Source organism: Notolabrus celidotus, chromosome 4 (assembly GCF_009762535.1).
Source record: "Notolabrus celidotus isolate fNotCel1 chromosome 4, fNotCel1.pri, whole genome shotgun sequence".
NCBI classification, from domain to species: domain Eukaryota; kingdom Metazoa; phylum Chordata; class Actinopteri; order Labriformes; family Labridae; genus Notolabrus; species Notolabrus celidotus.
The window spans coordinates 6474292-6500249 of NC_048275.1; the positions used below are offsets into that span (position 1 = coordinate 6474292).

General features: G+C 41.8%; 2 protein-coding genes across 2 annotated transcripts in view; one reads left to right on the plus strand and one right to left on the minus strand.

Annotated features, from left to right (window-relative positions):
• Positions 1–999: 999 nt before the first annotated feature.
• gpr137ba (G protein-coupled receptor 137Ba) lies at positions 1000–13223 on the plus strand. The gene is made up of 7 exons (XM_034682678.1): positions 1000–1671; positions 5981–6030; positions 8197–8419; positions 8509–8655; positions 8847–8975; positions 10405–10526; positions 12682–13223. Exons 1-7 carry the CDS (start codon positions 1309–1311, stop codon positions 12794–12796), a joined length of 1149 nt encoding a protein of 382 aa, XP_034538569.1. The 5' UTR covers positions 1000–1308; the 3' UTR covers positions 12797–13223.
• A 1979-nt stretch (positions 13224–15202) lies between these two features.
• Positions 15203–25958, minus strand: part of egln1a (egl-9 family hypoxia-inducible factor 1a) — a 33093-nt gene continuing 22337 nt past the window's right edge. Inside the window, exons 2-5 of the mRNA XM_034681933.1 lie at positions 25656–25775; positions 19285–19421; positions 19129–19196; positions 15203–15778 (exon numbers count right to left, since the gene is read on the minus strand). Coding sequence (XP_034537824.1) covers positions 15723–15778; positions 19129–19196; positions 19285–19421; positions 25656–25775 — 381 coding nt within the window. The 3' untranslated portion in view covers positions 15203–15722. The remainder of the gene's footprint in view (positions 15779–19128; positions 19197–19284; positions 19422–25655; positions 25776–25958) is intronic.

A 25958-nucleotide genomic window follows, 5' to 3' on the forward strand; every position in this document is an offset into this window, starting at 1 on the left:
GTCAAAATGCAACTAATCTTGGAGTCTTCTTTTTTGAAAAGTACACACACATACAAAAAAGACAGAACAAATAAAAACTAATGAAAGAAAGAGAAATCAAGTGAATCACAGATGTGTGTGATGTTATTGTGGATGGAGGGCGGAATAAAAACACTGCGGTTAATCAGACACGCTCAGCATTGCAGGCCCTGCCCCCCAAAAGCCCCAGGACCTTTGAAAAGTACTACCCCCCCTAGCAGGGGCTTTTTAGGGGGGAGATTATCTACCCCTGAACTAAATTTAGACCCTAACTAGTCTAACTAGTGAGAGCTAGTTTCAAAGAGATTCAAAAATATGTAGTTTTGGCATAACAACATGTTATAACAAAAATTATGCTATTAAAAGAGAGAAGAGTGTTTTGTTTCCAAATGCAGCTTTAATTTTGATGGCATCATACTTTCACTTGCCAGCACCTCGGTGCACACAACACACTGAGGTTTTTGTCGTCCTTTTTTTAGCAATATAATAAAGTCCATATTTAATGTAGTCGCTGTATTATTTGCATTTAGCAATGCTTATTACCCATAGGAAAACATTTTTTTTGATTGTCTTCTTCTATACTGTAAAATGCACGGTGTCACAATTTTTATTTAGATTTTCTTGCCCCAGCTGAAGGCCTGTGACCCACTCAAAACGAGTCCGCGACCCCCTTTTGGGAGAAACACTGCTCTATGGGATCTGACTCACTTGAGGAGGCAGCCTCCAGTGGTCACTTAAGGAACTGCGGTTTAAAGAGCCTCTTCTTTTTCATGACCAGAAACATTGTAAATAAAGTAAGACTGTTGAAAGTATTGTTCTGTGGTTTATTATTATCTACTCTAACTTTCTCAGTCTCAGAGGAGTGTTATTAAACCCTCCTCAGCCTGAACCAGCTCTCCTGGGATCAGCTGTGGTGGGAAGCGTCATCACAGGGTTAAAGGTACAGTAAGCGTGCGTCAGCTGCTACGTAACGTCACGTAATGTGCGTGAGGGGGTGGAGGGCTGTTGGAGGGGGCCGGTCCTGCGCTCCTCCTGGCTGCTCCGCTCAGCTTCCTGCCCGCTGCTGCTCCCCTCCGACAGCGGATCATGTGCCTCTCTCTCCGGCTGTCTGAGGAAGTCCACCTCGAGTTCTCCTCCCAGACTTTCTCCTCTTCCTCCACCTGACAGCCTGCTCTTCCTCCATCTTTCCTCCGCGGCTGTCACCTCTCGGAGAGCCGGGGGAGAGGATCAGATTCTTCTTCCTCCTCCTCCTCCTCCTCCTCCTCCTCCTGCGGCCGGACGGAGCAGCTCATGGAGGCCCCTGTGGAGGAGAAGGAGTCCCTGCCTCTGCCCACCCTGAGCCCGGCTGTGCCCCCTTACGTCACCCTGGGCCTGACGGTAGTCTACACGGTCTTCTACTCCCTCCTCTTCATCTTCGTGTACGTGCAGCTCTGGCTCGTCCTCCGGTACCGACACAAGCGGTTGAGCTATCAGACGGTGTTCCTGTCGCTGTGCCTGCTGTGGTCGGCCCTCCGGACCCTCCTCTTCTCCTTCTACTTCAGGAACTTTGTGACGGCCAACACTCTGGGCCCTTTCCCCTTCTGGCTGCTGTACTGCTTCCCGGTCTGCCTCCAGTTCTTCACCCTCAGCCTCATGAACCTGTACTTTGCACAGGTGAGTCTGCAGAACTGCATGCTTTGGGACAGGTGTTAGTAAACAGATGAGCAGTGCAAAGATACGGAAGAGGATTAAAACAACAAGAATAAGGTCAATTTGTTTTTATATTATTATTATGAGAAAAAAAGTCAGAATTCTGAGATTAAAGTCAGAATTTGAGATTTAAATTAGAATTTGAGATTAAAGTCAGAATTTGAGATTAAAGTCAGAAATTTGAGATTAAAGTCAGAATTTGAGATTAAAGTCAGAAATTTGAGATTAAAGTCAGAATTTGAGATTAAAGTCAGAATTTGAGATTAAAGTCAGAATTCTGAGATTATAGTCAGAATTTGAGATTAAAGTCAGAATTTTTAGTTGTCAGAATTTGAGATTAAAGTCAGAAATTTGAGATTAAAGGCCCTGTGAGGAGTTTTGAACTGGCTGAGAAACAGTCTGAAAATGAAACCAATGCCTCTTCATGACCTTGAATAGCAAACAAGACCATCAGCAACAACACTGACACCTTCTCTGTTGTCATTTTTAATGCCTGAAACCGCCTTGAGGGGGTAGGTGCCAGACCAGATGATGGACATCTCGCTTCTATAACAGCCTTTATTTTAATGTTTCATGAAAAATAATCACATTGCCTGATAAGGTTGACTGTTAAAAGACAACAGGACGAGGTTTTTGTTGAAAACACTACTTTTGCATGTATAGAACAAGAGATAAGAGGTATCGCTTTGTCCACAAGGGGGCGCCAGAATCGATACAAAACAAAAGTTCCTCACAGCAGCTTTAAAGTCAGAAATTTGAGATTAAAGTCAGAATTTTGAGATTAAAGTCAGAATTCTGACTTTTTTGCTTAAATAAAAAAAATGTTTTTATTATAATTTTTTTTCCATTGGCCCTAATCCTCTTCCGTACAAAGACAATATGTCTAATGTTAAAATATGTTTTACAAAAATATCTGCTCATGTTGAATCTGAACCAGCATCATGTTGCTTTTTGTATCATTCAACTTTATATTGCATTTTTTCAGCATTCCTTTGTTCACCACAAGTTAACAAATGATATATAAGCAGAGGTGTCAAAAGTATTCACATTCATTACTCAAGTAGAAGAACAGATACTAGGGTTTAAAAAGACTTCTGTAGAAGTTAAAGTATCAACTCAAGCTTTTTACTCAAGTAAAAGTGTAAAAGGTTTCAAAACTACTTAAAGTATAAAAGTAAAAGTAATGTAAGGGAAAAAATGCCATTAAGGACAAAAGCTTAGGCTGCACCACAGGGGCCTATAGTGCACTACCCCACCTCCCAAAAACAGCATTTTTCTAAAGGCCATAATGACTATAATGTTATATTAATATGTTAATGTTGAAATATTTGGGTTGCACCTGATTCAGCCGCTTTTATGCCCATTGAAAATGAATGCATTTTAGTACAATGCAAATACATTAAAGAACCATATATGTGTTCTACTGAGCGTCAACGTGTTTCATGGAGGGGAAGATATGATGACTAGTTGCCTATAAGTATTGTAATGGTGCAAAAAGTCAAACTTCACAGGCATGTTGCCTTTATTGGAATGTAAATGTACATCCAAGCATCAAGCACCCACACACATCCAAGACCCGGAACTTCTGGTGTTGACCAATAGGATCTTACTATTGGTCAATAGGAGTAACAAGGCTATTTTTAAAATGTAAGGAGTAGAAAGTACAGATAATTGCTTTAAATTGTAAGGAATAGAAGTAAAAAGAAAAATAATGAATCCAGTAAAGTATAAATACCCAAAATGTCTACTTAAGTAAGGTAACCAAGTATTTGTACTTTGTTACTTGACAACACTTTGGTCAACTGAGGTTGTTTTAAATGTGCTTCATAAATAAACTTGACACCTCTGTGTGTAAGTTATACAAAACCAACAAAGGGAAGAAAAAAAAATACAAAAAAATACAAAAAAATTACAAAAAAGATACTAAATAAAGAAATAATGATAATAAACTGTACAAACAAAAAGGAAGATAAAGATAATAAAACAAGGTAAATAAACAAAGTGTGAATAGAGAGAAAAAAAAGAGCATTCTTATTCCTCTTGGTGATGTTTAGAGGTTAACATGTTTAGTATTTCAATGTCACAATATTACTTTTCATAATCATACATGACGTTCATTAGAAATAGAGGACAGGTTCATTGCACATCAAATCCCATCACCTTCTCAGCATCATGTTTCTAACAGCTGGTTCAGAGTTCAGTTTGAACCGGACTCTGTGGATCCGGACTCTCTGTAGGACTTCTGGTTTCCTACAGTTATAAAAGAACCGTGCTGATTGGTTTCATTGACTTGTTAAAAACTGAATTTAAAGACATGAGTTAAAGTTTGTGTTTATCTACATCATGTATGATCTGTTTTTGGAAATGTATCTGCTCTCATGAGAACTTTAGAAACAAAGTGCCAGGAACAACAAACTGTAACCCTATCAGAGGTTGTTTAGTGTCCACACAGTGTCTGTGTTTGTGTTTTTGTGGTGTGAGAACATTATTGAGTCCAGAGAGGTCAGAGTTAAAGAGGTGTTTGCAACACTCTGTTTTTCTCTCAGTTAACTCACAGACTGTTTGGACTAGACTTACGAAATCAATATGGTAACCCTCCTGACCTCTGTAGATTCATAGAGAGGTGAAGCAGTTCAGAGATGGATTAACTAACATAACATATTTCCACTCAATCCAAACAAACTGTTGAAACACAGAACAATACTGACGGTTACGGGTTTGTTTTCATAGAAATAAACACAGTGAGGATTTAATTTGATCCTGAACGGGTGAAAGTTGAACACCAGTCAAAGTAAAAACTCCTAAACTGTTTGATTTATTCCTGAACACTGAAGGTTTTAGTAATTATGACGAACAATTTCAATCATTTAAAGAGTGACTGAGAGTCTTGTTCAGAGTCGGACATCAAAACAGATCATTCACTTCATTATATGAGACTTAAACATTTAATAATGATACAAAAACAACAAAGGTATACTTACAGATATGAGAGCGGCCTGAGGAACTACTTGACCCAAACCTGACCAGCCTGAGACCACACTGACGTTTCTACCACAGTGTCAGGCAGAGGGGGAATGAGGCAGACTACTCTCTGTGGAGTGATCTGACATGACCATAGACTGTATAAAATATGGACGTAGTATCCGTGACGTCACCCATCTGTTTCTGAAGCGCTGTTTTATGGCCAATAGTCGGCTGTCAATCAAGTCAGCTGTGCTTCTCATTGGAAGACTCGTGATCTCAATATCTTCTAAATTGCAGCTTTAGGAAAAAATGTAATCCCTGTACAGTGTGCCGTTCAAGAAATGAGCTATCCAGACTACACTTGTCTTTTTTACCAGGCTGTAAACATGTTTATTTCTGCTGTAAAGATCGGCTTTTTTTGAATTGGTGTGTATGTGGTTTCCGGTACTTCCGGAGCCAGCCTCAAGTGGATCCTCGGTGAACTGCAGTTTTCAGCACTTCTGCATTGGACTCATATTTTTAGACCGGAGGTTGCTGCTTGGATATGACGTGTGATCAGGTTTTCCCTGGTGTTGCTATTGTTGATGAAAATGAATCCCTGGCTTTTAAACTGTGTGCTGAGAACAGCGGAGGACACAGCGTCCAGGATTTCCAAAAAGGAGGTCAAACTTGGATTTGACGTGCGCTTGTGGCCTAGCGGTCTAAGCGCACCACATATTGAGGCTATAGTCCTCGTCGCTGAGGTCGCCGGTCGACCATTTGCTGCATGTCCTCCCCCTCTCTCTACTCCCCACATTTCCTGTCTCTCTTCAGCTGTCCTGTCAGTAAAGGTGAAAAAGCCCAAATATATATAAAAAACAACAAAAAACTTTGATTTGTCAGAGCATAGGATAGTTTTCTACATCCTCTCAGTTGTTGTGAGGCTTTGACCAATCAGAATCAAGGATAATTAAAAGGATAAAGCTATATTAAAATGCACCGGAAGCAGCTAGCAGCCTGTTGCAACACATAACACTCTTACTCAGTGAGCATTCAAAGAGAGTTTCTCCAAATAATACACCACAGCTTCTGACTATCACTGCTGGATGAATCCTCGGGTGTTGATTCGAGTCATAAGGTCGATTTGGCAGCGTGACAGATGATTACACATGTAGCTGATTACTGTGCATCAGAGACTCGGCTGTTTCTAAAAGTGAGGTTCCTGTTTCAGAGCAGGGTGATGTTTGAAGGAGAGAAAACAGAAGTGAAAACAAGCTGTTGAAACAGCGTGACGCATTTGCATGATGCAGGTTTTGATTTCTCTTCACAGGTTGTTTTTAAGGCCAAGTCGAAGTACGCACCTGAGCTTTTGAGATACAGGTAAGACCAGTTTGTGCTCTGTGTAGTGATCACATCATGTGGCTCAGCTGTGCAATGAAAAACATCTCCAGCTTCAGAACAGATCTTTGTTTAATACAATGTCTTTGTTTATTAATTACAGAAATATAGAGTTCATTTACAGACTTTTATGAAGCACAAAAAAGAGCAAGTGCTGGGGCTTTAAATACAATATATATATATATATATATATATATATATATATATATATATATATATATTACCCCAAATGTTGCTCCTTTAAATCTTTGAGATTTCTTTCTTTGTGTCCGAGCACTCTCTGGAGATGTCAAATTTAAAACATCAAATTTAAAACATCAAATTTAAAACATCAGATTTAAAACATCTAATTTAAAACATCAGATTTAAAACATCAAATTTGAAACATCAGATTTAAAAATTAAATTTAAAACATCAGATTTAAAACATCAAATTTAAAACATCAGATTTAAAACCTTAGATTTAAAACATCAGATTTAAAACATCAAATTTAAAACCTTAGATTTAAAACATCAAATTTAAAACATCAAATTTAAAACATCAGATTTAGAACATCAAATTTAAAACATCAGATTTAAAACATCAAATTTAAAACATCAAATTTAGAACATCAGATTTAAAACATCAGATTTAAAATATCAAATTTAAAACATCAAATTTAAATCATCAGATTTAAAACATCAAATTTAAAACATCAAATTTAGAACATCAGATTTAGAACATCAGATTTAAAACATCAAATTTAAAACATCAAATTTAAAACATCAAATTTAAAACATCAGTCAGATTTGACAGTGTTTTTCCCAGTGCTTGTAGCATATGCTCTAATATTACATTAAATATTAATGTTACTGTGTGATAAAGTGAATTGCTAACATTATTAGCTTAAACCTAAAATATGAATATGATTATAGACCAACTATTTAAGTATAATCATCATGCCGACAAACTGCTTATAAATTCATATTTATTGTCCCCTTTAATTTCTCTGTGGTCGTAATCCTTCCACGTACATGTGCTACCAACATATCACTACAACATCATCTTTGGAGGGCCGCCTGCTGCATCACCTAGATCAGTGTTTTTCAACCTTTTTTGAGCCAAGGCACATTTCATACATTAAAAACATCCTGAGTCACACCACCAACAAAAAGTTTTACAAAAAGACACATTTAGTCTCTCAATTTATGAATCTATTTATCTGAGAGAGGGGCTGCGGCTACTTCTTTAACAGCGTCAGGGCGAAGCATCTTATTTACAACGGCTTTTGCAGGTAGTGTTAATGTCTCTGCCGCAGTGTGTGGCTTTTTTGATTTGGCTTGGAGTTCAGCTACCAAGTAGTTAGCTTTGAAAGCTCTCGCAGACACCGTTGTAGTTTTTTCTCATAACAGTTGCCTTTTCAACCTCCCATATTACGCTCTTCATCCAGGTTAGAGTTTTGTCCAGGGCTCAGTTTGGAGTTTTCATTTTTCCTTTTTGAATATTTATCCATCGCTGTTGTATGCCTACGTCTTATCACATACACCTCTCACACTCAGCATTCATTCTATTGTCTTAAATTAACAAGGTTATTAGTGTGCTTTATTGCCACCCAGTGGGTGGGGAGCACAGGTCAGTACACTAGTACACTAGTGTGCCACGGCACAGTGGTTGAAAATCACTGTCCTAGATTTTAATATAAAAAAAGAAGAATTAATATTTTTTAGGTTCAAATTTGTTCCCCAGCATTTAGAGCTGCAAATAGAATTATTTTTCCTACTTATTAATTAATTGTTTATAATTGTTTAGTCGAGAGAAAGTCAGAAAGTGAAAACTAAACTTCTCAAAGCCTTTTTTCAAACCAACCGTTCAAAACTTTCATTTAGAGATAAAAAGCATCACAAACTTCGATTTTAAAACCTTAAGAAGCAGATTTTTGATCTTTTGTTTGAAAATGGATTTAATCCAATAAACAATCAGCATTTACTTTTCCACCAGCTCATTGATGAATTGATGTAAAGCTTGTTTATTTTCTTGTTTTAATCATTTTAAATGTTCTGATCATGACTCGTGGGAAACCTTTTTGTTTAACCTTGTTGCTGAAAGGTTTAATATTTTCATGTAAAGCTCCCTCGCTCTCACCCTCCTCTTCTTCCCCCTCGTCCTCAGGTTGCCTCTGTACCTCATCTTCCTCTTCATCAGTCTGCTCTTCTTGGTGGTGAACCTGGTTTGTGCTCTGCTGGTGAAAACCTCCTCTGCAGAAGTTCACACCATCGTGCTCATCAGGGTCGCGATCAACGACTCTCTCTTCGTCCTGTGTGCCGTCTCGCTCTCTGTGTGTCTCTACAAGATCGCCAAGATGTCTCTGGCCAACATTTACCTGGAATCAAAGGTGAGGAACTCTGAGATCGTCTTGGTGACTCTGTGGCTGTTAGATTTTTCTAGCATGTAGCTACAGATCTGTTATTTCTGTGTGTGCAGGGGACGTCTGTGTGCCAGGTGACGGTGATCGGAGCCACCGTCATCCTCCTGTACGCGTCGCGAGCCTGCTACAACCTGGTCGTCCTCGCGCTCTCCAACAAGAGCATCAACTCGTTCGACTATGACTGGTACAACGTCTCAGACCAGGTGATTCTCCTTCTCTGAAGCAACTAAAAGGTGGAGGAATACATGCAAAGATGACTTTCAGACATCCACTACTTTACATGTTTCTGGATAATGTCTGTGTTTTAGTTGATTGTTGTCTACAATCTACATTCTTTAGGTCAAGAAGTCAGATTCTGGGAAGGTAAATGTTTATGTCTGTGTTTATTTTTCAGGCAGATTTACAGTCGACTCTCGGCGACACCGGCTACATCGTCTTCGGAGTGGTCCTGTTCGTGTGGGAGCTGCTGCCGACGTCTCTCGTTGTTTTCTTCTTCAGAGTCCGACAGCCGAACCAGGACAGGGTGAGTGCTGTCCAGCTGAACCAGATATCAGTGACAGTTCAGGTCCTATGAACTAAAAAACACGCTTCTCCTTGCCCTGAATCGGAGAGTCACACCTACATTTTAAAAGTAGAGACGTCCTGCTGTCAGATTCTGGATCATACGTGTCACAGGTTCTTCTGGAGTCCTCGCCATGAGTGCTTTGGTGTTTTTCCGCCTCTGCATCTGTCTGCACCGATAGGATCAGTGCAGCGCCTTGTTATCGTAGCACTCAGATCCCCTCTGGTATCATGAAACTGAGAGGCTGCAGATCCTCCTCAGAGGCTGAACTATAGACTGTATAAATAATGGACGTAGTATCCGTGATGTCACCCATCTGTTCCTGAGCGCTGTTTTGAAGCCAATCGACGGCAGCAGCCATATTGGAAATGCAGAACTCAACCAGGCAGTGTGACGTAAAGGGGCGGGGTTTGAGCCTCTTAGCCAACAGCTATGTGTTCCCGTCCGGGAGTCAAGTCAGTCATGTTAGCGACATAGAGCCAAGCCGTTTTTTGAACCAGGCTTTAAACATGTTTAGTAATGCTGCAAAGATCGTCCTTTTTGAATTGGTGTGTATGTGGTTTCCGGTGTTTCTGCAGCCAGCCTCTAGTGGATTCTCGATGAACTGCAGTTTATAACACTTCTGCATGGGCTTCATATTTTGAGACCGGAGGTTGCCGCTTGGGCTGAATTCAAAACCTTGTTATAAAGACAGGACGTGTTGTAAACAGCTAAAAGTACCTTCATAGCAGACCTTTTATTTGAATCTTTTTTAATTTTAATTGCTAATAACTTTTTAATAATTGATATTTTATAGGCTCTTGTTTGCTTTATACTCTTTTGCACTGTCTACTTTGCTGCTGTGACACTTAAATTTCCCCGTTGTGGGACGAATAACGGACTATCTTATCTTAATTCTCAAAAAACTGTAGTTCACTGATCAAGGCGAACAAATATTCCTTTGCCAAATTACAAAAAGCAGTGCCAAGATGTTACAGCGAATGTAATACCTACTAAATGTAGGACCATTTTAATTCATGGCATTGATTCCGGTTTATTAATTATAACACCACCAACTCAACATAGTACAAGTTGATTCTTTTCTGAGGACTTACTGGACCTTTTCGTGATTTCAGGCCTCTAATAGTCAGATCAGTGTGCCTCGTTTGACGGGTGGTTACATGAAGACAAAGATGGATTTTATGAATGAGTGAATTTACAGTTAATGTGAGAGCAAAGTACAGATATACGTCACCTGGTGTGACACTATCACTAAGGAGTGTTCAAATATTTGATGCACCAAATGAATCTGAAACTCCCCTTAAACAACAAATAAGTGACTTATTTACAGGAAAAAGCTCCAACATTTACCTTTTTTAAATCTGAATTGTGTCTTTTGTTCGTCTTGCAGAGCGGCTCTGGGATTCCCGGTCACGTCTTCTCCTCGAGGTCGTACTTCTTCGACAACCCGCGGCGTTACGACAGCGATGACGACCTGGCGTGGAGCGTCATGCCACAGAACATCCAGGCCAGGTAAAAACCTGATGTGCTCTCATGTTCGTGATGCTCCTGATGTGCTCTAATGTTCGTGATGCTCCTGATGTGCTCTCATGTTCGTGACGCTCCTGATGTGCTCTCACGTTCGTGACGCTCCTGATGTGCTCTCATGTTCGTGACGCTCCTGATGTGCTCTCATGTTCGTGACTCTTCTGATGTGCTCTCATGTTCGTGATGATCCTGATGTGCTCTTATGTTCGTGAAGCTCCTGATGTGCTCTTATGTTCGTGATGCTCCTGATGTGCTCTTATGTTCGTGTCCGTGACGCTCCTGATGTGCTCTTATGTTCGTGTTTGTGACGCTCCTGATGTGCTCTCATGTTTGTGACGCTCCTGATGTGCTCTTACGTTCATGATGCTCCTGATGTGCTCTTATGTTCGTGTTGGTGATGCTCCCGATGTGCTCATATGTTCGTGTTGGTGATGCTCCTGATGTGCTCTCATGTTCGTGACGCTCCTGATGTGCTCTCATGTTCGTGACGCTCCTGATGTGCTCTCATGTTCCTGACGCTCCTGATGTGCTCTTATGTTCGTGTTCGTGACGCTCCTGATGTGCTCTCATGTTCGTGACGCTCCTGATGTGCTCTTATGTTCGTGTTGGTGATGCTCCTGATGTGCTCTCATGTTCGTGACGCTCCTGATGTGCTCTCATGTTCGTGACGCTCCTGATGTGCTCTTATGTTGTGATGCTCCTGATGTGCTCTTATGTTCGTGTCCGTGACGCTCCTGATGTGCTCTTATGTTCGTGTTCGTGACGCTCCTGATATGCTCTTATGTTCATGATGCTCCTGATGTGCTCTTATGTTCGTGTTGGTGATGCTCCCGATGTGCTCATATGTTCGTGTTGGTGATGCTCCTGATGTGCTCTCATGTTCGTGACGCTCCTGATGTGCTCTCATGTTCGTGACGCTCCTGATGTGCTCTTATGTTCGTGTTCGTGACGCTCCTGATGTGCTCTCATGTTCGTGACGCTCCTGATGTGCTCTTATGTTCGTGTTGGTGATGATCCTGATGTGCTCTTATGTTCGTGAAGCTCCTGATGTGCTCTTATGTTGTGATGCTCCTGATGTGCTCTTATGTTCGTGTCCGTGACGCTCCTGATGTGCTCTCATGTTTGTGACGCTCCTGATATGCTCTTATGTTCATGATGCTCCTGATGTGCTCTTATGTTCGTGTTGGTGATGCTCCCGATGTGCTCATATGTTCGTGTTGGTGATGCTCCTGATGTGCTCTCATGTTCGTGACGCTCCTGATGTGCTCTCATGTTCGTGACGCTCCTGATGTGCTCTCATGTTCCTGACGCTCCTGATGTGCTCTTATGTTCGTGTTCGTGACGCTCCTGATGTGCTCTCATGTTCGTGACGCTCCTGATGTGCTCTTATGTTCGTGTTGGTGATGCTCCTGATGTGCTCTCATGTTCGTGACGCTCCTGATGTGCTCTCATGTTCGTGACGCTCCTGATGTGCTCTCATGTTCGTGACGCTCCTGATGTGCTCTTATGTTCGTGAAGCTCCTGATGTGCTCTTATGTTGTGATGCTCCTGATGTGCTCTTATGTTCGTGTCCGTGACGCTCCTGATGTGCTCTCATGTTTGTGACGCTCCTGATATGCTCTTATGTTCATGATGCTCCTGATGTGCTCTTATGTTCGTGTTGGTGATGCTCCCGATGTGCTCATATGTTCATGATGCTCCAGATGTGCTCATATGTTCGTGACGCTCCTGATGTGCTCTCATGTTCGTGATGCTCCTGATGTGCTCTTATGTTCGTGTTGGTGATGCTCCTGATGTGCTCTCATGTTCGTGACGCTCCTGATGTGCTCTCATGTTTGTGACGCTCCTGATGTGCTCTCATGTTCGTGACGCTCCTGATGTGCTCTCATGTTTGTGACGCTCCTGATGTGCTCTTATGTTTGTGTTGGTGATGCTCCTGATGTGCTCTCATGTTCGTGACGCTCCTGATGTGCTCTCATGTTCGTGACGCTCCTGATGTGCTCTCATGTTCGTGATGCTCCTGATGTGCTCTCATGTTCGTGACGCTCCTGATGTGCTCTTATGTTCATGATAACCTGTGTACGAATATTCCTCTCTTCTGTTTTTACTCACTTCTCTTTCCTCCACCTTTGTCCTCTAGTCTGGCGGCGGACAGCTACGAGTGGGGGAGTCAGAGCAGCGGGATCAGCGCCTACATCGGAGGAGACGACTCTTACCTTCTTCCCGCTCCTCCAGAGCAGCTGGGACATTACTGACAGGTGTTCACAGAGACTCCTGCTCTCCTGTGCACCTGTTGTTTTTATATCTGTATATTTTTGCACAGTCTCTCTCTCTCTCTTAGTGTCAGAGGCACATCGGGCTGAACGCGGCCCTTCACTCCAAACATCCAGTTTTTTATTCTTACTAGAAGAACTAACAGAGTCCTCTCTGCCAGTACGTAAAGTCCACTGATGAGACGTTAATTTGCACAAAACTTGTACAGAGTTTCCCCTAACGTTGTCCACTCTGAACATTTTAACTGTATAGTTATTTAATACTGCTAATATATTTCCTGACTTTTGTAAAATGTACTGGACTGCTTTTTTATGTACTGTCCCACGGACTTGTTCTTTTTCATACAGTTTTTTTTACGTAGAAGCGACTCATTAATTCATATTAAAAAAGTAAAACATGCCGTGAGAACATGCATTCTTTTATTTCACACCTTTACCAACGAGTGTTTTTTCCACATTAAGAATGGAAGTGTTCTTACATTAAGAGGAGGGCTTCTTAATCCACATTTAAACAGTGTGTACACACTGAGGACTGTTGATTGGACTAATTATTTTTATTAAAAAACAGTAGGATAAAGTAGTAAAATATTCAAACGTAAATATCAGCCCAGTTCAAGCTGCAAGAAGTGTTGCATAAATGTGCGAGGATCCATTAAAGTTGGGTTTTGTTGCAGAGGAGGTTTGTGCTGCTGTCGTCCTGTCTTAACTGGACACTGAGGGCCCGATCTACTAAAGGTTTGCGTGTATAAAATCACGTGCAAACTTGATAGTGCGCACAAAGCTGATGTACTCACCATCAATCTTATATGCATGATGAGGCTGTCAGTCTGTCCGTGCGCACACACACACACAGCTGCTGCTGTATTTTTGTTGTTAAAATATTACGTTTCAACCAAGTACTGTATGGTTTTGAAACTTTCCTAGCTTGTTAAAAAGGACATACAGAAAAAAAAAAAAAAAAAAAAAAAATCTCTCAAATTTTAGGGTGCTGGGATTCAATTTAGGGGTTCTTTCGCACCCCCAAAAATGGTCTAGAAACGCTTATGATTACACATAAAATGATATGTTGCACTTTGTTCTAAAGGTCCCATGAAACGACAAACACGACTCTCCTTGCCCTGAGTCGGAGTCACACCTAAATTTTAAAGTAGAGAAGTCCTGTTGTCAGATTCTGGATCATACGGGTCACAGGTTCTTCTGGAGTGCTCGCCATGAGTGCCCAGTTCAAGCTGCAAGAAGTGTTGCATAAATGTGCAAGGATCCATTAAAGTTGGGTTTTGTTACAGAGGAGGTTTGTGCTGCTGTCGTCCTGTCTTAACTGGACACTGAGGGCCCGATCTACTAAAGGTTTGCATGTATAAAATCACGTGCGAACTTGATAGTGCGCGCAAAGCTGATTTACTAACCATTTGATCTTATACTCTTACCTGAACCTGCCTCTTTTTTTTTTGAAAAAACAATCTTATATGCATGATGAGGCTGTCAGTCTGTCCGTGCACATACACACACACACGCGCACACACACAGCTGCTGCTGTATTTTTGTTGTTGAAATATTACGTTTCAACCAAGTACTGTATGGTTTTGAAACTTTCCTAGCTTGTTAAAAAGGACATACAGTAAAAAAAAAAAAAGAAAAATCTCTCAAATTTTAGGGTGCTGGGATTCAATTTAGGGGTTCTTCCACACCCCCAAAAATGGTCTAGAAACGCTTATGATTACACGTAAAATGATATGTTGCACTTTGTTCTAAAGGTCCCATGAAACGACAAACACGCCTCTCCTTGCCCTGAGTCGGAGTCACACCTAAATTTTAAAGTAGAGAAGTCCTGTTGTCAGATTCTGGATCATACCGGTCACAGGTTCTTCTGGAGTGCTCGCCATGAGTGCCCAGTTCAAGCTGCAAGAAGTGTTGCACAAATGTGCAAGGATCCATTAAAGTTGGGTTTTGTACCGTAAACTTCTTCGATTTGAACCTTTTATGTAAACCGTGCATATTTTTCGCCTCCTGCTGGGATCAGGATAATCCTCATTTCTAGGACCAAAGGTGACACAGTCCTTCTTAAAAGTCTAAGTTTGATCTGATTCAAATTTAAAGTGGATTACTCAACCTAATCTCATTTTAGATCCTTCTCTCTCATGAACGCTTCTTTTTCTAAATCAGACCTAATCTGCTGGTCTAATTCAAACCTTCAGCTGTCAGCCAGCAGGGGGCAGCACAACACCTCTTATCCTGCAAAAAGGACAGCAGTGGAGGCGGTTATCATCAGTCACATTTAAGTTTCTCCTAAAATCTCAGTTTTACTTCGAAGAGAGGAGGCAGGACCGCACCAGCATGACGCAGCAGGTTCCTGTGAAGCTTCAAGAACATGAATCCAAACTCCGAACGGGCTTTCTGTCAGAAAAGGGGTGTTTTTTAATTCAAATCATTCCTCGTATTATTGCAAACTCAAGCACATTTTGCCATACAGTAGCTTAGAACAGCTGATTCCATGTGAAAAGCATAACACACTAAGCATATGCAGAACACTGTACCTTGAAGGAATTAACTGCAAAAAACAAAATGCAAAAGATGTAGATCCTCTCTGAGCTTCAGTCCTCCGTGAAGAGACTCTCTGAGGATGTCCGCTGGAACCAAAGCGTCCTCCGCCAGAGAGAAGAGAGGAGGAAAACATCCACACAGTCCCTTTCAGAACAATGTCATGACATTCAACGTCCGCTGGGTCGCCCCCTTGTTTGCTGAAAATGAAAATCACTGCGTATGTTTGTTTCATCTCCGCTGGACCGTCCATCCACTCGAGCAAAAGTCTGCTGATCCGCCGCGTAAAAACACACACATGCTCTCTATAGGCCACTTTCTGGAGGACAGAGCACTTATTGGCGGTTTGTCAGGAGGTGCAGGCGTCCCATTAGCTTGGGTCAGAGGGTTTACCAAGTTCAACTTTTACTCCTTTTTCTCCTGCACCTGAACAGAGAAGAGACAGAAACAAGAGAGGATGTTTAAGAGGAGAAATCACGCTCTGAAAACTTGGGTTGGAAAAGTACAAATGCAAGCTGTCTCTTCTGGATCCACAAAATCAGAGAGAATAAATCTGCAAAGCTTCAGTAAAGAAACACACTCATAGCGGATAAGTTCAATAAAATTATAAAAGGTATATGGAGATGGTCATGAAGCTGCTAAATATTATAGGATGCTCGTGGATTATGGAGGAGTTGTCACAGCCCTTAAAAGGTTCCTGGGAAAGAGGTTTGGGGGTATCATATGATGAGCAGGAGTGGCTTAACCCTCCTGTTATGTTGCGGGTCAAATTGACCCTTTTTAAAGTTCAAAAATCTAAAAGAAATTGTTAAAATATTTTTTTCAGTATGAAACTTCCTCTGCTTGGCTTAATAGATTAAATCAACATATAGAATTAAAATGGTTCATTGCACATATTTGCAACCCCTCCTACATGTTTATATTACATAGATACTGTTCATGGGTCAATTTGACCCAGCAGTCAAAGGTTCCTTACATTTTAGGCAATATACGCTTTCCAAACCAGCTAAAAACTGCCTAAAAATCCTGGCAGCATGTGACAGAAGAGGTGTCTCGTGTTCATTTATCAAGATCACTTCATAAAAAAAAAGAAAATTCAAAATGTAAAATACAATACACAAAAATCTGTGTCATGTAAAAACTATTATTTGTATTTAGGGCTTTCCAGTGTACATTAAATAAAAGTTTTAACATTAATTTAAATGAAAAATTAGTGAGTTACTCTCATTGAATCATGATCTGTGAGGATTAAAGAACACCAATTAACTAATTCTTGATTTAAATGGTTAGTAATGGAGTTAAAAATTAGATTTAAAAAAATGTGTTTGAGATTTTTTTTGGGGTTCTGACACACTTGGATAATTGAATATGCCTCGGGTCAAATTGACCCAGGAACATTATTGCTGTTCCAGAGAAACGAAAAATAACAGGAGGGTTAAATAAAATTATAAAAGGTATATGGGGAAGCTCATGAAGCTGCTAAATATTATAGGATGCTCGTGGATTATGGAGGAGTTGTCACAGCCCTTAAAGGTTCCTGGGAAAGAGATTTGGGGGTATCATATGATGAGCAGGAGTGGCTTAAGATTGTCGGTCATTTACAAACAATGTCAAGGGATCTGAGGGTGAGGCTTGTCCAATTTAAAATTCTGCACTGGTTTTATTGGACCCCAAGTAGGCTCTTCGCTGGAAGTGTGGTGTAGATCAGGGATTCCCTAACTGTGGGTCGGGACCCCCTGAGCGGTCTTGAGACACCAATGGAGGGTCACGAGATGTCTCCAAGATTTTTTTATTTTTTTTTTATTTTTAAGTAATCTAAATTTGCTTATTTTACCCATTATTGTAAAAATATAGACAAAAAATGTAGTTACATTTTACATAAACCCTGCAAATAAGTACATTTCATTAGTTTTCTGCCTTTCTTTGTTGCCAGATGACTCCTAAAGTTAGGGTTAGGGTTAGCTAACAGTCAATTATGTAGGTAAACTAATTTTGAAGTTGAAGTAAATTAAGTATGAAGCAACATTTAACCACTTGGAGGGACAGTAGGGGTCACAAGTCTTTGGCTCCTGTATTTTGGGGGTCACGGGCTGAAAAGTTTGGGAACCTCTGGCGTAGATGAAGGAACACTGGTACATGTACTTTGGTCATGCACCACGATTAATCAGTACTGGGGGAAGATTCATTGTTATATTGTTAATGTTGTAAAAGGTCATTTGTACTGTACTGTTTTAGGAGATTCTACAGTGTTATCTGCTTTTTTAAAACCACTGATGGAATGGATACAAACTGCTATTAAGACTGGGCGACAGATTATCCTCAGGAATTGGAAGACCCCGGGAGAACCTCCTTTTCCAAACTGGTTGACTGAACTGGGCTGAAAGGATGTCTTATAGGATGCAGGACAGAACAGAAAAATATCTTCTGAAGTGGGGCGTGTATCTTGATGGGATTAACGGGACAGAATGAAGATCAAATGTGAAAATTATAAGTGGTTTTGTATCTTTTTTTTTTTTTAATGTCAATTGGATCTTATTATTTTATGTTCCTTAATATGATAAGCCACTGTAGAAGAAAGCATCTGCTGAACCCTCTTGGTTAAGGTTTTGTATGTGGGTGGTGGCGGAGTAGAGGATATTTGTAACAAACAGATGTATACCATGTATTATTGCTGATTAGTTCTTTTGTAAAATTAAAATTGAAAGTCATAAAAAAACACATGCTCATTTAGCAAGTTTGGACTTGGGGGATAAGTGGGCTCCACCCACAAAGACGAATGCATGTGACGATCAGTGTGTCCCCTTTGGACCCGACTGAAAACCAAAGGGGACAGGCTGCCTGCTGCCTGCCAGCCTGCCAGAGGAGATCAGACTTGCAGAGTCAGTGCCGTGTTTTATGTCATTACTGAAGACACATTTTTACAGGAAAGCTTTTATTGTGTGATTTTATTTAATTTTAGCTCTGATTTTAAGAGTCTGTTTTAAGATTTTATTTCATTTTATTCGCTTCATTCATTTTGCTTTGTTATTATTGCCCACTGTACAGCACTTTGTTACTTGTATTGAAAAGTGCTATATAAATAAAGTATTATTATTATTATTGTTCATATTTATATGTGTAAGTCGTCAGAGTCAGACGCAGAAGTCATCTGAAAATGATTGATTTCATGGGATCACTAAATGATAAGGGAGCTGAACACAGACACCAGCCGAGCAGAGAGAGGAGCAAAGAGATGGATGTAACAGAGAGGGAGATGCTGTGCAAGTTCCATCTTTTACCAAGCAACTGTCCTGAACACGATTTCAAAATCAAAGCATTGTGTGAAAACAAAATGATCACGATCAGAAACATCAGCGAGCGCTCTGTTCTCACTTTCAGCGAGTGACATTGGTGAAACTTGCTGCTCACGAGCTGTCATGAAGCCAACACGCCTTCCCGTGTGAAGCGCCCAGGGGTAAAGTTTGCGTGGAAACACAGGCCGGGTTTATGATGACCTCACCTCTTCTCAGAGCTCTGATTGTAAATTACACCTCTGTGCATGAAGCTAGTGCTGTATGCATGTTATCTGTTATGTTTTCTTTATGGGTTAGGGTCTCGATGTTTCTGAGGATCCATCGTGCATTGTGGTGATCTTGTGAGTCCAGCTGCTTTAAGCTGCACCGCCTCAGACGTGGCTCCAGGTGCACATGGGACGAAACCAAGACTTCCTTCTTGTTCTTGTTAAACCCAACATTGCAAAGTCAGAAGGCTGCTGTTGTGATCGTGTGAAATCTCACCTGTTAAATACTTTTCTTTCGCTCTGGCTCGCTCGTCCGCGTCAAAATACCACACCGTGATTGCATACCTGCAGGGACAGAATCAGATACGTGAGTTCCAGTTAAAAAGACGCCACATCGTCTGAGCGTGTGCAGTACACAGGTTTGGGTGCTGACCTGGTGGCGAAGGCGGGCTGAACCTCATGAGGGTTTCGTCTGTCCGACCAGAACAGCAGCAGACGGTCAAATTTGGGCTCGATGTCAGCAAACTGGGCCTTTCCTTCTGGGAAGATTCGAAGAAGGCCTCCGTGTTCCTGGAGAGCAGAACGAGAGGAGAGAAGGATCAATAACGTGAGAACGTCACGACTGAAACAAAGCAGGACGAGAGCGAGAGGGTCTCAGAAACCTTTAGGTTCTCTGAGTCAGAGGAATGAAAAACACCTCCCTCAATGGAGTTTATTACTCATATAAAAGATCAACTCAATCATATCTCATGTGTGGAGCTTTTAAAAAGATCAACATAGGACGACAAAGTTAAGGAAAAGGGTTGTCCGACTCCAGGAGGAAAGCTCAGGATCGGAAGCAGCAGCGGGGGGCGGCCTTCCTGTGGAGGGATAGGAAGAATAACGGACAGGAAAACTGCTCCGGCTGGATAAAGGACCTGGAGAGTGAAAAAGCAGATTGCTGCGAGCGTGCCGCTTAAACTCTCACACAGCTGATATGATATTCCTCTCTCTTCACACGCAAACTTAGCAGCAGCAGAAAAAGGTTCACACCCTTTCTGTGGCGGTGCGTTTATACTGGCTTTAATGAGGGGGAATAACGGCGCTGTGACGAACAAAGCACAATAGGCTCAAAGAGGACGGGAGACAGGTTCGTTGTGAGCTTCAACTTGTGAGTGAGCAGCTCCAGGATCTCTGATATTAACTTTTAATCACGTAAAGCTGCTAGTGAGAGAGATGAAACCAGTATTTGAACACAGGATGACCCCCGCCTGCAGGACGTGACCCTCTGACCCACATCCAGCTGGACTGATTTCAAGGACAACACCTACAGCCCAAACATGAGATGCACTTTCAGTTCTAGCTGAGCAAAGTGATTTCTTTCTTTAAACAGAGACTCTAACCCGAAAAATCAACCCTCAGATTTCACGATTCGGCCTACTAGACAATCAATCAATCAATCTTCATTTGTAGAGCGCCAAATCACAACAAACGTTATCTCAAGACGCTTTTACAAACATAGGAGGTCTAGACCACTCTATGTCAAATTATGAACAGAGACCCAACACCAAGACAGGGTAAGACTCAGTCTGACCCCACTTTAATCCATCATGAGCATTGCACATCGCAGTTTTTAGCTAGTTACAGCGGCAAGGACAAACTTCCTTTAACAGGCAGAAACCTCCAGCAGGACCAGACTCATGTTAGACAGCCATCTACCTCCACCCAGTTGGGTCTGGAAAGAGGGATAGAGGAGAGTAAGAGAGAGTGGTGATAGTGAGGAGACGAGTAGTAGAAGCTGTTGCCACTGGAGTCCAGCACGTCCGCAGCAGGAGGACGTCTCCAGAAAGGTCTATGGTTAGTAACTTTAATGGGACAGGCAGAGTTAAAGTAAGTGATGAAGGGGTTGGGGGGGAAGGGGGTGAACTAGGTTCCCAGTGTGTCAGTGCGCCAGTTCCCCCCGGCAGTCTAGGCCTATAGCAGCATAACAAAAGCTGGACTAGATTTCTTATCAGACGGCGTCCAGGTCGAGTTAACATCACACTGAACAACACAAAGTCTGAACATCAGTCTGCTCTAACAACGTAACAATGACTACACTTTCTAAACTCTAAACTTACAGAAGGTGAGCAGACGTACCGGTGTACTTGTGGTGATGGGAGCTCCGGTGTCCCAATTCATAACAGAATAACGCAAATATACACGTTTAACTCTTTAGTGAGAAAAACTACGTCTGTTTGATAATCCTGCTCCAGAATCAGACATGAGGACGAATCTTTAAAATCATCTAAAGAAGAAAAACCTCGTCCTGCTCAAGAACTTCCTTCTGACAAACTTCACCAGCAGAGGTCTGGATAGAGACACTTCAGGACCTTACATCAGGTAAAAACTCCTCACAGAGATTTTAACATTTCAGTCACAGTTGAGCTTGAAATGAACAGATGCAGAAAACAACAGCAGCTCCTGTGTGACGTCCGCTTCCTCCTGATTCTTCTGTTAGTGTTTCCTTCTCAGTGACTCTGAAACGAAGCGACCACAAACCACAACACGGTGTGAGGCTGTGTCAGTTTGCTTTCATTTGGTCCCTGTCTCAGTTAAGTGCATGTTTTCAAACTCCTCTCAAGTTTCTGCAGTTTCCTCCTCTCTTCTTTGCTGCTGACTTGTCAGCCATCAAGTCCAAACAACTATAATCAATATAATCAAACTAGACAATAGGAGTGCTGTAGGGGCTGGGGTTTTTTTGGACTTAAGAAAAGCATCTGACAGTACATCATAATGTTCTTCTGTTGAAACTGTCCAATTTTAATTTTTCTCTGGATGCTATCAGATGGATGGAGACCTGCACTTTATTACCAAAAGTATTCGCTCACCCATCCAAATGATCAGAATCAGGTGTCCTAATCACTTGGCCTGGCCACAGGTGTATAAAATCAAGCACCTAGGCATGCAGACTGTTTTTACAAACATTTGTGAAAGAATGGGCCGCTCTCAGGAGCTCAGTGAATTCCAGCGTGGAACTGTCATAGGATGCCACCTGTGCAACAAATCCAGTAGTGAAATTTCCTCACTCCTAAATATTCCACAGTCAACTGTCAGCTTTATTATAAGAAAATGGAAGAGTTTGGGAACAACAGCAACTCAGCCACGAAGTGGTAGGCCATGTAAACTGACGGAGAGGGGTCAGTGGATGCTGAGGCGCATAGTGCAAAGAGGTCGCCGACTTTCTGCACAGTCAATTGCTACAGAGCTCCAAACTTCATGTGGCCTTCAGATTAGCCCAAGTACAGTACGCAGAGAGCTTCATGGAATGGGTTTCCATGGCCGAGCAGCTGCATCCAAGCCATACATCACCAAGTGCAATGCAAAGCATCGGATGCAGTGGTGTAAAGCACGCCGCCACTGGACCATAGAGCAGTGGAGACGCGTTCTCTGGAGTGATGAATCACGCTTTTCCATCTGGCAATCTGATGGACGAGTCTGGGTTTGGAGGTTGCCAGGAGAACGGTACATTTCGGACTGCATTGTGCCAAGTGTGAAATTTGGTGGAGGAGGAATTATGGTTTTGGGGTTGTTTTTCAGGAGCTGGGCTTGGCCCCTTAGTTCCAGTGAAAGGAACTTTGAATGCCTCAGGATACCAAACCATTTTGGACAATTCCATGCTCCCAACCTTGTGGGAACAGTTTGGAGCGGGCCCCTTCCTCTTCCAACATGACTGTGCACCAGTGCACACAGCAAGGTCCATAAAGACATGGATGACAGAGTCTGGTGTGGATGAACTTGACTGGCCTGCACAGAGTCCTGACCTGAACCCGATAGAACACCTTTGGGATGAATTAGAGCGGAGACTGAGAGCCAGGCCTTCTCGACCAACATCAGTGTGTGACCTCACCAATGCGCTTTTGGACGAATGGTCAAAAATTCCTATAAACACACTCCTCAACCCTGTGGACAGCCTTCCCAGAAGAGTTGAAGCTGTAATAGCTGCAAAAGGTGGACAGACATCATATTGAACCCTATGGGTTAGGAATGTGATGGCACTTAAATTCATATGTGAGTCAAGGCAGGTGAGCGAATACTTTTGGTAATAAAGTGTATCTAACAATGAGGAGTCAATGTATACGTGTAGGAGATAGGAGCCCATCATTTCTTGATTGTTGTGCTGGTGTGCCTCAAAGCTCTCTTCTAGGACCTTGTTTATTCAGTCTATATGTTAATAATCTACCACTTGTCTGCCCTGAAGTTGAAACCCAAATGTACGCAGATGACACTGTCATCTAATGTGAATATTAAACACCCAGGAAGTTGAGGTCTCAATTCTCAACTCTTATGTCAGTTTTATCTGTATTGACAAAATCCCCGTTAACACACACGCTCCTAAAAACGACAAGAAAATATCAGGACAGCCTGAAACTACAATTTTCCAAAGCAGTTATTCACAAATGTCCGTCACGGTTGGAAGTTTTCCCTCTGAGACAAACTGATCCCTTTAAGATGGACTGAGGGGAAAACTGTCCTGTGGTCTGATGAATCAAAATCTGACATTCACCCGCCGTCAAGCATCCAGAGCTAACGCAGAGTTTCCTGTATTACGTAACGTCATATTCGAGTCTGGAGGTCAAGTATGTGAGGAAGTCTGGATCTCTGGCTTCACTCTGAGTCTTGTAATGTCACCACCTCCTCAGAGAAGACATCTTTACACCTCACAGGAGCTGCTTCAGACTGTGAGGGTGTTTTTTCTTGGTGTGCAGTTTCCTGTTTATCAGTCATGTTGAGCAGGTGAGACCCTGAACGCCTCGCCCACAAACATTCTCGCAGTTTTTGTTCTAACCTTCATGTTCTAAGGAAGGGCCTTGAATGGGTCACAGGGTGAAAATCTACTTTCCAACATGTGCCTTGTTGTCTTTTAATGCCCTCTGCAGAGGACACAGCGTCCATGATTTCCAAAAAGAACGTCAGATTTTGATTCATCAGACCACAGGACAGTTTTACTCTTCGGGCTCAGGTCCAGAGAAGTCTCTGTGGTTCTGGATCAGGCTTATATATGGTTTCCTCTTTGCATGGTTCAGTTTCAACCTGCATTTGTGGGTACAGTGACTTCCACTACAGAGTCATGTCTGTTTTTAATGCAGTGACTTCCACTACAGTAATGTCTGTTTTTAATGCAGTGACTTCCACTACAGAGTCATGTCTGTTTTTAATGCAGTGACTTCCACTACAGAGTCATGTCTGTTTTTAATGCAGTGACTTCCACTACAGAGTCATGTCTGTTTTTAATGCAGTGAGTTCCACTACAGAGTCATGTCTGTTTTTAATGCAGTGACTTCCACTACAGAGTCATGTCTGTTTTTAATGCAGTGACTTCCACTACAGAGTCATGTCTGTTTTTTAATGCAGTGACTTCCACTACAGAGTCATGTCTGTTTTTAATGCAGTGACTTCCACTACATAGTCATGTCTGTTTTTAATGCAGTGACTTCCACTACAGAGTCATGTCTGTTTTTAATGCAGTGACTTCCACTACAGAGTCATGTCTGTTTTTAATGCGGTGACTTCCACTACAGAGTCATGTCTGTTTTTAATGCAGTGACTTCCACTACAGAGCCATGTCTGTTTTTAATGCAGTGATTTCCACTACAGAGTCATGTCTGTTTTTAATGCAGTGACTTCCACTACAGTCATGTCTGTTTTTAATGCAGTGACTTCCACTACAGTCATGTCTGTTTTTAATGCAGTGACTTCCACTACAGAGTCATGTCTGTTTTTAATGCAGTGACTTCCACTACAGAGTCATGTCTGTTTTTAATGCAGTGACTTCCACTACAGAGTCATGTCTGTTTTTAATGCAGTGACTTCCACTACAGTCATGTCTGTTTTTAATGCAGTGACTTGCACTGCAGAGTCATGTCTGTTTTTTAATGCAGTGACTTCCACTACAGAGTCATGTCTGTTTATAATGCAGTGACTTCCACTACAGAGTCATGTCTGTTTTTGATGCAGTGACTTCCACTACAGTCATGTCTGCTTTTTAATGCAGTGACTTCCACTACAGAGTCATGTCTGTTTTTAATGCAGTGACTTCCACTACAGAGTCATGTCTGTTTTTAATGCAGTGACTTCCACTACAGTCCCTCTGCCTGAGGGTCTGAAGATCAGGTCCATCCAGTCTTGGTTTTGGTCCCTCTTGTACAGAGGTGTCTCCAGATTGAGTCTTTTAATGATGTAATGTTCTGTAGATGATGAAATCCATGAACTCTTTGTTACTCTGAGGAACATTATTCTTATTTTTTATTCTCTGTTTTTGAATCAATATTACTAACAAAAAGGATCAAGTATCATAAGTCAGAGAAATAAACCCTCAAAGGATTTGTCTAAGTAAAAATATGTTACCGGGGAATTGTTCCTCAAAGCATCAGGATGAGTTAAAATGTTGATTTAATCCACACAGTCATGGTTTAAGGATGATTTAAGCTATGATATCAAACCCCCACCACTTTCAACCTGTGATCCCTCTCAGCAGGAGGAACAATGGGTGTGTGTGAGGCAGCATGGGGGCGCTCTTCTCCCTGACTGGGTGTGTCTGGATTATCAGGATCTCTGTGTTTTAATGGGATTAACAGGGAGAGTGGCCGAACAGCACGTACTGGCATGTTAACCTCCCACACACTCGTCTGTGTGAAAACTACACCGAGCTGTGAGCAGCTCACGACATGAGTCATGTTACTGCTAATTACTAGTTTGGTGTTTACTCCTTTTATTCAAATCTCAGTGAGATTAAATCCTCCAGTACTAATGAGCACACCTTTCATCCACACAGCATTCACTCACCTTGGCAGTCCAATCTTTATTAAGGTAATATATGCAGGTGACACAGCGGCCGTCACCGTTGGGGTTATCCACATGGCGTACGTATCCTGTCCCATTTCCAGGGTAACACGCCACCATCGCCTGAAGAGAGGACGACAAACAAGTGTGATTGGTGAGATATTGGAGGCAAAAGTTCCCTTCTTTGTGTCCTGTTCATCCTTTGAAGTTAAAACCTTCAGTGCTCTATTAGTGTTGTAGACCGGTCTTGGTCTCTAGACCGCTTATTTAAGGTCTCGGTCTTGTCTAGGAATCAAAAGCATTTTT

What these genes read in the sequence shown, in the direction of transcription:
- gpr137ba (XM_034682678.1), top strand. Translation starts at nt 1,309, where the DNA reads ATGGAGGCCCCTGTGGAGGAGAAGGAGTCCCTGCCTCTGCCCACCCTG. An exon ending in GGTACAACGTCTCAGACCAG is followed by an intron (nt 8,656 to 8,846) that starts GTGATTCTCCTT and finishes TTTATTTTTCAG; the next exon opens with GCAGATTTACAGTCGACTCT. An exon ending in GACAGCCGAACCAGGACAGG is followed by an intron (nt 8,976 to 10,404) that starts GTGAGTGCTGTC and finishes TTCGTCTTGCAG; the next exon opens with AGCGGCTCTGGGATTCCCGG.